This window comes from Parasteatoda tepidariorum, chromosome 2 (genome assembly GCF_982258835.1).
Source record: "Parasteatoda tepidariorum strain Cologne lab strain chromosome 2, Ptep-v5.0, whole genome shotgun sequence".
NCBI classification, from domain to species: domain Eukaryota; kingdom Metazoa; phylum Arthropoda; class Arachnida; order Araneae; family Theridiidae; genus Parasteatoda; species Parasteatoda tepidariorum.
In genome coordinates, this window is record NC_141756.1 from 89,553,361 (window position 1) to 89,565,869 (window position 12,509).

Sequence of the window (12,509 nt, forward strand, 5' to 3'; positions counted from 1 at the left end):
GAATTACATTAATATTAATATTCTTTTTTAAATAGAAACAACAGTTTCAGAAGTTTAAATTTTTTTAAAATTCTTATCAGAGATTTGTAAACATTTTGTGTAAGTAATAGAAAACATTATAACTATGAACTTGAAATTTAGTTCATTATTATAATTTAATGTTAGTGATTCGAAATATTTAATTTAATGTTATAATACATATTTAGTATCATTTAAGCAAGTTTTTTCTTTTTCCTAACAGTTAAAATATTCTCTTTTGGAATTTTTTCGTTTGTGAAGAAACATTATTTTCATGATCGTTTTAGACCTCATTCATATTAGATTTGAAGGAGATTTCATTTATTTCTTCAGTTTGCTTTTTTTAAAAATCGTTTCAGAATTTGTTTTGTAACTATTTTTTAAAAATCCTTAAATTTAAGGGTTTATGGAGACGTAATTAATTTTATTTTTATCATAATTACCACAAAAGTAAATAAAAGCACAGTATTTTCTACTTTAATTATAAATTCTATTACATGTAGCTAACATAATGATTTAATTTAGTTAAAATGATTTAGTGTAAAGATTTTTAAAAATTGTATTAATAATATCAAGTAGTTTAAAGTTTTTTTTAAAAATAAAACTGTATATAATTGTATGTAAGAGAATGTAAAATTGTATGTAAGAGAGTCAGTGTAATGAGACATATCTCTAAATCTAAGGGTGAAACAATTTATGTGACTGTTTTTTCATTAAAAATACTTTATGGTAATTAAGTTCTTTTATTCCTTGAGTTTTTGTGTTTTAAATTTTTTTCTTCTCTTTTTCAGACCATAAACTTTTTTTATTTCCAGGCAGCGTTCTTTGAATTTATTTCCCTGTACCGGAAAACCCCAAAACCGGAGAAGCAGGAGAAAGTGGGAGAGTAAGAGCTTTTCCTGGTGTTCCCTTTCGAAGGATGGCTGGGTGAGAAATCATTTCTAGCCCGGATTTTGAGCGGGAAACACGGTCGCAAATCCTGTTCCGATAAGCACTTCTGGCGAGGCTTGTTTTGTGTTGCAACTGCAGGATTTCGTTTGATTCAGTTCATCGATAACTGCATCAAAAGTTTTGTGATGTTGGAAAGATCAAGTTAAAATTCTAATGAATTTATCATTGAAAATAACAAATAAATGCTTTTTTTAAATATTCTGAATAAAGAAAAATGAAGAATATGATTTAAAATTTTAAACATTTCTACGGATTAAATTCATTAAAAAAATTCTACTTGAAACGATATTCAATTCTTTTTAAGAACTGAGAAAAGTTTATAAATATTTTCAAATGCAAAATACTGAAAATTAATCGTTTGCTAAAAATTGTGTTTTTACTTACGGACGATTTTATATTGAAAACTTTAAACGCAGACGATTTCATTTACCGTTTCATTTGTTCTAAGCAATGGAGAGCTTAAAGCTCTTGTGGATTTTAATTTTGGTTTACGTAAGTTTGGAGACTGTATCTACAGCAGTGGATTCTCTTCCAGAGTGTGTTCGAAATAAAAATAATTCAAGAGTCGAATGGAGAGTTGAGAAACAGACATTTACTCTCACTTTAAATTCTTCAAATGTAAGTGATATACTTTCATATTCTTATCACATTGCTTATTTTAATTTTAAAATAATGTAAAATGTGAACAGTTTTCTGAGTTATTAACTATCATTAATTAAACTTTGAATCCAATAAACAATATTTTGAACCATAATAAGAACAAATTTAACCCAATTTAGAAAAATTAGCCATTAAATTTGTATGAGTTGTGCCATGTTTTCGGATAATTTGAACTATGGATATCGGGTTATAAGGTTTAAAAAGTATGAAGTATGGAAATTAAAAGAGCAATAATTTTTTTTGTGAATTAAAAGAGAAATTAAACCCTATACCTATGTATGTTAAATCCTATTCAACTAAATCTAAATGTTTTAGGAAGTTTATATTACTACGAGAAAGAAGAAGTCTTAAAAAAATATTTATTTATTTATGGAAAATAATGAATCTTAACTTAAATTAATAATTGAAGTTTAGTTTAATTCAGTACGCTAACATATTTTATGACAATCATATTACTGTATTTTTCTTCTTTATTGAGAACTTTTCTATTTTCCTTTTTTCCACTTCTCTTTTTTCTTTTTGACATAGTTATCTGTTAATATCATTGAAATAGAACAATACCTTATACTTAACCTCGTTCTTCGACACCATTTTGTTATCAAATATAACCACTATTTTGTTATAATTTTTTTTTGTACAGATAAAATGTAAGTACAAAAAAACACACTAAAGGTAAAATTGGAAACAAATAGCAAGCATACGGGAGGAGAGCATAAGGAATTCAATTTTTTTCCTATGTATTTGAATGTCAAATTATTAATTTGATACAAAAAAATGAATGATGAAAATTGAATGATTTGATACAAAATCGATCTTGTAGTAAAACTATTTTTGGGATAAAAAAACTATGATACTTCAATGTGTTGAAGATTCTCAATGCGTTTTTTCCTTGATTTTATTGGAAATTGCAGATAGATAAAAACAACATGCAGTTTTGCTTGATAATATGCTGCAAGTGTATACTTATAAGACATTATGAATAGTTAAATATGAAACCGATAATGTATGTCAATTCTACCGTGTTTACTTTACATAACTTGAAATTAAAAAAATATTGAAGTATCCAAATTTAGTATTATATTCACAAATTTATTAAGTATCAAATGAGAGTACATGCGCAAAATATTTTGTTATATCTTATGTTCTTTTTAATTATTGGCGTAATATTAGAGATTTTGGTATATATAAATTTAATCAAGAAAAACACTTGACAAAATAACCCCGGTATCGCTAAAATAAATCCACGGTATTTTTTTGAAATTAAAATATTTCTTATGGTACTCAAAAAAATACATTTGTAAGTTAAAGTAATATTAAATATAAGAGTTATGGAATTATTAAATATGTTATCGATTTAATCTATCAAAGAATTTAAATCATAATCATATATTTTGCAAATGTTTTAAAAAATAAGTCCAATTTCGGATAGTATCAAAAAAAGTCTAAATATTTTAAAAAGGCAATAAAAGTCTATAAAATCTATAAAGTATATTGTTACTATAGAGAATGATATAAATGTTACATGACGCAGTTTTTTTTTTTAGTTTTTAATTTTTTTGTTTCTCAAACAGCTCAATAAATCGTCGAACTATTTTCAAATTCCCGAGACAATTTCTCTATGGACGTTTGATTTAATTGATTAACATGAGAAAATTCCGGAGAGAGTGTTTTCCATGAAAACAACCCTACTTTGCCTTAAAGTCAAGTTTAAGTGCTTAAGTTCTTAAAGCCTTACTATAATCAAGCTTCGTTAACGAGCTTGTGTCATATTAAATAATAAAATGGGGAATGATGGCTTGATTTTAAAAGAAGCAACTCTACCTTGCATTGAAGTCTAGTTCAATGATTTAAGAGTTAAACGTGTGTGTGACTCTGACAAAAGTTTGTGAACGAGTTTTTGTCTTATGATAAAAGGAAGTTTAGTTGTTTGTTTTGCAAGGAAGTGATCCTACCCTTCATCGATGTCAAATTCTGTGTTTTAAGGGTTAAAAGTGTAGCACCGATTAAATTTTGTAAACGAGTTTGTGATGTATTACGTAACAAAATAAAGCACAGTTATTTATTTTGCAAGAAGGCAATTCTACCATCCACTTACTGAGTTTAACAATTTAATGGTTTAAAGTGTGAAAGGGATTAAATTTTGTAACCGTGTTTGCGACTTATTTTTTAACGAAATAAAAGAAAATATAGTGAACTTCTTTACAAGAAAACAATCATACTTGTCACTGAGGCTAAGTTCAACTGTTTAAGGGCTAAAAGTGTGATTGCGTTTAACTTTCGTTCTAGACCTTCGTTTTCAAAAACAGTTAAATCTAATGAAAAAACCTATCTAAATGAAAAAACTCAAAGCATTATATTTTTCCTACAGGTTGCATTTCTAATATTATAGTATTTATATACTTTGAGAGCTAAGTAAATCATTAAATATTCTTTCAAACTACATATTTTTTCTTTAACATAAAAGAAATTACTTGCGTTATGTAATAAATTTTTTTTGTCAAATTCACTCAAAAAAGTATGACCTTTTTCAAATGTTTTCTCTCGATCCATAATAAATTGTCTTCTGGAGAAAAATGCTTGCTTTCTTCTTAATCGCAAACTAAAAGACAACTGTAGCAAAAACATGGTAAATACCATATATTTTTACAAAAATATAGGACAAAGGTTATGCAAGTCTATAAATCTTATCGTTAAGAAAAGAAATAAGCGAAGCAAGATTGTATAGCAAAAAAAAGTTACATATCATATATTGTTCCTCGTCCTCTAATATCCCGTCGATGAGCATAGCTCTTTTGAACATAGTTTGAAATACATGTTTAATAAAATGGACACAGGTCAAAATGCGTGTTTAAGAAAATAGAAAAAAAATATACCCTTTTATTTTTCAAATGAAATTTAACGACGATAGCAAGAGACTTTGTACTTAATTTTCTTTACTATTTCAAACGCTAAGCATAATCATTATGGGGCAAAGTTTCAGACTTCGAGGTCGGGAGTGATGATTATATTACTGATTTAAGTTTTCAGGTGATATCTTCTCACTCAGAACGTTTAACGATAAATTGGTTTTTAGAAAATTAAAATACATTCAACGACAATTTACTACCATTATTTTAAATTTATAGACAATCTTGTAAAAATAATTGTTGACTTTTAAAGTCTTTTCAAAAAAGACTAATTTAAGAAAATACGTTAAGGGATTTAAGAAAATGCACTGTAAGAAATACAGGATCAAATTACCGCATAAAGTACTGGTATTTTAGGTGCATCATCCGTACTATCCACTTTATCGTGAATATTATATAGTAATTTTTTCAGTAGTATTTATTTAATTAGAGTGATTCAGTGATTCCGCGGTAATTATTACCTTAAAAAATTATGGTACACCGTTTGTTTGTTTCGTAACATGAAATGGATCAGTAAAATGGAATGTAATGGTAAAAATTTAAATTAAAAAATATCCGAGTCAAAAAACGTTAGTCTTTTGAGATTTTTGACTCCAACTAACGTCAACTTTAGTCTTTTTTTAAAGCATAAATGTCATAAAAAGTTTGTTTTTCAAGATCAAAAATCTTAAAAAAATTATATATGAGTTGTACCATCAAAAATACAGATGAAAATCCAAACCTAATCAAGAATTTAAGCTTAAAACAAATCTAAAGTTTAATCAGGAAAATGAAAACATATGTGTTTGAAAATGAAAATTAAGGTTTTCATGTGGATTCCAGAGACCTAGCTTTTACTATTCACTTGTAATTTTTTAATTTTTTAATGATATTTTAGAATCTAAACGTTATTTGCAAACTATAATTTGTAATGCATTTATGCTTCTAAAATTTTAAATATACACTTTTGACCAAAAAAAAAAAAAAAACACGAAATCTTGGGCATGTTTCGGGAGACCTACATATTTTTCCATTAGACGAAGAATTCTTTTATTGAATATCTGACCACAGTGACAACTTTTTATCGCCTTGAAGGCTAAAAAGCTATTAAAAAAAAAGGTTTTTTGATCCAATTCTAAAAAATTCTATTTCGATTTGCAATTTTAGTATATCTTTTTTTATAGTTTTCCAAATTGTTTATCTGAAGAGATTTTTCATTAAACCTTATCGGTAAGGAAAAGAAATGGTTTTATTTGTTTTTAAAGTCTTTCTCCTCAGACTATAAAAAAGTTTAGAATATCTAAACACTAAAACTGGTGTTATCTACTTTACACCGAATTGATACAGTAAATAACATGATGTAAAGTCCCTGCCACCAGTTTTATCCCGGAGAAGTATTAAAATTTATAATTACTGTAAGATATGATAGATATTCAATAGATTCAGTAAGGACGATTCCGTAAAATTATTCCTAAGATAAAGAATCATTAATTTAGGATGTATATGTAAAATACTTTTTACAATAAAATTAGTTTTTCAAGCAAACATGCACAAAGCCAAGAGAGTGTATATTATTATGAATTCAAACTAGGCTTAAAAAAACTGAAGCGTTGATTTAGCAAAACGTTCAGCAGTGAACGAGGTAAATTTTCGCCTTCAATTTGTAAAAAAATTTACCTTTGCCACCTGACGGCTTACAAACGCACGCCAAATTTGGCGGAAGCAATTTATGAATGGAATAAATAGAATCGATCTTTATGTAAGATTTGTCATAAGATGACATTTAGAAACTGTGCTCTTTAAAATTGTATATGAACTCGCGATTCGGTATTAACTTAAAATAAAGTATTCACTTACATAGTTTTTGGAGCATTTTAGCACCAAAGTTGGATACGTATCACAACACAGATTTTAAAGTACATTTAAAGCAGAATATACGAAAATGTACTAGAAAAGACGGAATTTTAATTGAAAATATTAACTAATAATCCAAAAAAAATTTACGTTTGTTGGAAAATTTTTAATTTCCATTTGAAACTAATATCTTAAGGTTTTGAGCAGATGCCTAAAATAATTGAAATTTGCTAAAATACTTCAATAAGAGAAAAGTAATCTAATAGATAAAGAAGTTTTAAAAGCTTATAGTAAACTAGAACTTTACGAGGAATAGTAACAGGTATTTTGAACTATGAATATGTGTCACAAAGATATGTTTGTGAAGAGTATATGGTCTCAAGAATGGGTACCGGGGAGTTTTAAAAACTAAAATAAATAAATAAAGCTAAAGAATGTGCAAATATGCATGTGCAATTTGCTTAAATCTTCATTAAGGAAAAAGTAATCTAACAGATAAAGAGGTTGCAAAAGCTTATTGTAAACTAAATCTTTAAGAAGAATAGTAACAAGCATTTTGAGTTATGAATATGTGTCACAAAGATATATTTGTGAAGAGTGTAAGGTCTTAAGTATGGGTGCTGGGAAGTTTTAAAGATTAAAATAAATAAATAATTAAAGCTACAAAGCTAAAGAATGCGCAAAAATGTTCTTTTTGCATGTGACGAAAATTTTATAAGCAAAATTCTTTCGCATTCATGAATTTTTATTTTATTTTCTATGTATACTTCATTCTTATACGAAATTAATATATGTGTAATACATTAAACTTAATGTCTAATCAAAAGTCCTCAAACGTAAAAGAATATCATATTAGTTTGTTCATTTTTAAGATTAAGTTTGCGACTTATTTTTCAATTTTAGATTTGATATTCTTTTCGTTATATGTGACTAAAAACTAACTATATTTTATTTTCGTTTCAGATGCGTAAAAAAATATGTTACCTCCAAACATATCTATTAAACATTCATGAAGGAAATTCGAAATGTGAATTATGCTAATTAATTTCGAAATTTGTTTTATGTTTTAAGGCAATTGCCTCATTAAATTTTCAGAAGAATCAATGAATTTACTTGGAATAAAAGAATATTCACTAGAGTAGATCATAAATATTCACAGAGTTTGCACATGCCTTAGTTACGAGAGGAAAAACATTACAAAAATTTTTATTAAAAATTAGTTATTACGTAATCCATTTTAAGTTTGTAATGACAAAATACTACATGTACTTATATTGTAAAAAGAAAGTATGTATATCGGTTCACGCGAAAGATTTCCTATATTAAATTTTGGTTAGTTTGAAAGCAAATTATTCAATAAAAGACGTACAAACCTTCTTATGAAAATTTTTTAAGAATTTTATTCTTTTTATGCGAGGAAAATCTCTGAAAAGTTAAAACTTTTAATCACATAATATATAGGTATTTTGTTTAGTATTTGTATTAAGTGAAAAAAACTGTGCTCTATTTGTATGTGTACCTTGACTAACAGTAATTTGAGATAATTGACATTGTATCAAGGAAAATTGCATATCTTAATTATAGCTATTTTTATACTAAGATTACATATTTTTAAATTGAAAAATTTAAAAAAAAATACTTAGCATTCAAAATTATTTTAAATTATATATCACTAATTTAAAAATATCAATCTTTACATATAAAACTGTACAAATTGATTGCAAAAATTGTAAAAATTGATGGGGGAATATTTAGTACAGATAACTTTAGTGTACATTGTTTAGAGAAATAAAATAAAAGTAAAAAATTTCTACTGATTGACATGTGAATACGTGAATGAGAATGGCATCCTATTATTTTTCTTTTATAAAGATTAAAAGTTATTTTTCTCTTGGGAGAAATATCAAGAATTATTGGTGCTATAAATCATTAGTTGGCTGCTTCTTTTAAGAGGTAAAGAGAAAGAAATTTCGGAGAAAGAAAATTTTGGAGGAGTTTTTTTTTCCCTGAAGAAACTGTATCAAAGTGGATTTTTTTATTACAGTTTGAATGAAATATGCTCAGTACATTTAAATATATACGAGTATTTATTACGCACGTGCTCAGTATAAAAAAACAAGCATTTTAAATTTTCTTCAAAAATCTTATTTTTGAAGATGTTTTATTAATAGTTCAAACAATATTTTTGACTTTTATTGTGGTTGATGAGTAAATCATCTAGTTTCAGAATCTTAGTTATACACTTACCAAAATATCTAAAAATAGTATTGTTCAGTTTATAAGTTTCTTTAAATATTTGATGTTTTTATCACGTATTTAATACTCAAGCAGGGTGAACCAACCAGTGAAGGAACACTACCCAGTGAAGAAACATTTCATATATATTGATTAAAAATAAGAATTTGAAAGTTTTTCTTTAGATTGATGAGTAAAAATAGCTCACTGCCAAACAGTAGGAAGTCATCTAGCAATGTTTTGGATTACCTGGTCACATAGACTTCTCTCGAAAAATTTTTAAATTTGTTATTATCTCTGCAACACCTTGCTTCTTTGAAAAAATTATAAGGTGAGTGTTTGTATTTTTATGTTTGAAGTGGAATTAATTGCATGTAATAGTTTTATTTTTCTCACTGTGAAAATAAGAATTCAAAATATAGTTATTTAAGTTACGTTTTATTTTTTTTAAGCATCATAGCGTAATAAAGTACTGAGATATGAGGGTGTTTATTCACTGGATCACCAAACGATGAAGAACCAGTGAAGGAACAAGTGTTCCTTCACTGGGTTTTTTCTAAGTTAATGAAAATGAAAGAAAAACTTTAATTTTCTTATACCTTTAGTGATGTTTTGCATCAAAAGCATGTTAAAAATACAAAAAACAACTTCTAACCAGTGAAGGAGCAGGCATGTTCCTTTACTGGGTATAGATTTCCCAGTGAATGAACAGTATGTGTTAATATGTTGACACTTTACTTTACAATTCATGATTACAAAAAAAGTTAGCATTTGCCAAGTATTTGTATGTTATAATTTAAAGAATAGGCTTGTTTTTAGATATCTGTATGGCATATAAATTCATAAAGAGCATTGAAAAAAATAACCAAAATTAAGTGTTTTGTGTTCCTTCACTGCTAAGAGCTGTTCCTTCACTTGATCTTCTTACTACTTGTTATTTGAACCTCCAAAACTTTAAAACAATATTATGCAAGTTCTCTAAAATTTTTTTACGTAATTTGCAATTAGTAGTAAATATGTTGACACTGTCATTTAACTAAGATTACGAATTTTGAAATTAATATGATTTTTTAAAAGGCAAGCGAAGCTTAAGTGTTCCTTCACTGGTTAGTTTACCCTACTCAACTTTATAATATTTTATGAAAAAATTTACAAGTCGACGTAAAATAATAGAAACTGAGAAAATGGTAGTTAGATAATTTATTTTCCACAAAGCAGTTTAGTAATTAATAAAAACTGAAAAAAAATATTGTAAGTATCATTAAAAGTTTATTATGGCTTTGTGAAATACTACAATGCTTAACTTATACAATTAAGAAGATCTTGAGAGTAGGTTTGTCAGTAGAAGTAATTTTTTTAACCTATTTTTTTATATTTAAACATTTATTTCGCTAATGATCACCATAATGCTACATGGTATCAAGTAAAATTACATTTTTTTTCTGCCTATCCCCAATTTGCAGATTAAATAAAAGAGACAGTGGTGCAATTTTCATCCAAAATTTCTAACTTTTCCACGTTGCTAACTTTTGTCTATGGAGTGTCCTTGAAAATATAAATAAAGTAATTTAATTCTTCTTACATTTAAATTGAAATAATTAAGACAAGTATAGTCGCTGTATAGTTTTATTTTCTAATTTAATATGGTATTTATTTTTTACAAATTTATTTATTTTTATTTATTTTGATCATTTCACCCGTTGTACTAAATCAAGTATATTTCGGTAAAGAAAAATTCGAGAAGAAGCATAAAATAAAAAATTAACAAAGAATATCTTACACTTTATCGATAAAAAAAAGCAAACAGTCACATTTTATCACTGCTTTGCTGCAATTTTTTGTCAAAATAAAAAAGAAATCGTATGGAAGTATTTTCACCCGAAAAAATTAATTATTTTTTATTTGTCGCTGGATTTTTTTAGGCACCTTCAAAAAATGTAAATGAAGCGCTGTTGAATGTTTCCTATTTTTAGGTTAAAATGCTAAAGACAAGTATACTGTTTCATTTTATTTTCTAATTTAACATGTTTTTTTTTCTTTATTTATTTTTTACATGAGGATATTTAATCCACTGTAGTAAATCAAGGTCACATTAGTTCTCAGTAGTTAAGAAATAACAAGCCCAATACGGAAAAAAATGCCGACAGAGGTTTTATTTTGTTTTAGTCGCCGTGATAATGTATCACTATGAATAAGCTAAGTTTTTACTCTTCAAAGAGAAAAATCGTAACTAAAAATAAGAATTTTTTCTCATTAACAACGTTCTGTATTAAAAAAGCGGGAATATAAAACATGTAGATCGATACATTTAACATAAAATGAGTAATCATACATGCTTTGTTCCAAATTTGTTTACTTGAAAATTATTACTTGATTGTGAAATTTGACCTAAATTGTCAATTTTTGAAACAAATTAAATTTTTCTCTAGAATTAATACTGAAGTAGAAAAAAATATTTTGAGCACTAAAAATATTGTTTACACTATTTACTAATAGCGTAAACAATAGAGTAACTCCTACTTCGTTGATGTTTTAAAAACTCCTTTTTTTACTTATAAAATATACCCTATTTAACCACCCTCGAACTCCCCGAACCCCTAACGCTGAGATGAACCTAGGTCCAGAAACGCTATGTGAAGTTTTTTTAATGTATGTATCCCTAACGCAGAGATGAACCTAGGTCTAGAAACGCTATGTGAAGTTTTTTAATGTATGTTTTTCTGCTCCCAAAGACGGTGATTTAAAAAAAAATGATCATCATAATAAGGCAGAAATTATTTTTGATTCTATTTTTAATCTATCAATAGCAACTTATTCGATGTCTGTTATTACCAATGAAATATTATACTTCATTAAATAGCGTTATTTCCAACAAAAATAAGATGAAGACTGATTACCATTAAAAGAAAATGATTTTTAATTAACCAAAGTTAGAAAAACCACAGTAGCCGAGAGAGAAAAAATTTTAAAAACAGAACAAGAAAACCCACAGTGGCCGAACGGGGCAAATCAGGGTAAGATGCCTTTCCACGTGATATGAAGAGGTGGTAAGGAATTAATGTCGTTTACAATGGAATCAGCATTTGTATGAATAAAACAAAATTCCCAGGCATCAAGATGAGCTGATGTGACTTGCTTTCGTTGGCAACTTTTCGCTTTATATTTAAAATCATTTTTTCTTCTCATTCACACCTGCCAAGTTTTAAAAATGGGTGCTTGTTTTTGAGCGCTTGAAAAAAGTCGACTGTTATTTCCTGTTTATATTATTTCCCATTTTGAAGCGATAGAAGTTTTTAATCGGGTAATGTCTTACCATTTCAGTTTCTTCAGATTATTTATTTAATATTTTGTTGTTACTTTAAACTAATTTTTGCCCACCACAAGTATATAAATATATTACACAGTAGACAAATAGTAACTAATAGAATTTTTGTTGCTTCTGTCATCTTAATTTTTGAAATCACCATAAAGAAATACTAAAACAAGATTTTGTATGTGCCAACGACATCTGCTCGTAATTTTACTTTAAAGAGCTTTTTAAAATTCCCCTCATTTCATGCGTACCTTTCATAATTTGTCTTACTAGGTGTCCTTATTTGTCGACGTATTTTCCTTTCAATGTAATATATTTTGAGTCAAGTCCACTGTCAGTTTTATACTAACACGACAAACTCAAAGTGACAAGACACAACTCATAAAAATTGATTTTATGTCACGGGGAGGCATCACGCGCCTCCTCCTACGTCTAATGGGCTGCCGTGTTAAGAGCAAGTTTCATTCTAATGTCCAAACTTTAGTTTTCTCTTTTCTGTTATGCCAGGAAAGTCATTAGCAAAGAAAGAAAAGTGTACCAAATGACACTTTTCAAGCATGCATAAAGCAAATGAAGTCATATATCTTTAAAGC

At 27.1% G+C, this 12,509-nt stretch overlaps 1 protein-coding gene across 2 annotated transcripts in view; it reads left to right on the forward strand.

Moving 5' to 3' along the window:
- Nucleotides 1-932: 932 nt before the first annotated feature.
- Nucleotides 933-12,509, forward strand: part of LOC107445732 (uncharacterized) — a 101,653-nt gene continuing 90,076 nt past the window's right edge. Inside the window, exon 1 of one of the 2 annotated variants that reach the window (XM_016060211.4) lies at nt 933-1,587. In XM_016060211.4, coding sequence (XP_015915697.1) covers nt 1,420-1,587 — 168 coding nt within the window. In that variant the 5' untranslated portion in view covers nt 933-1,419. The remainder of the gene's footprint in view (nt 1,588-12,509) is intronic. The other variant, XM_016060210.4, reaches the window with a different exon arrangement.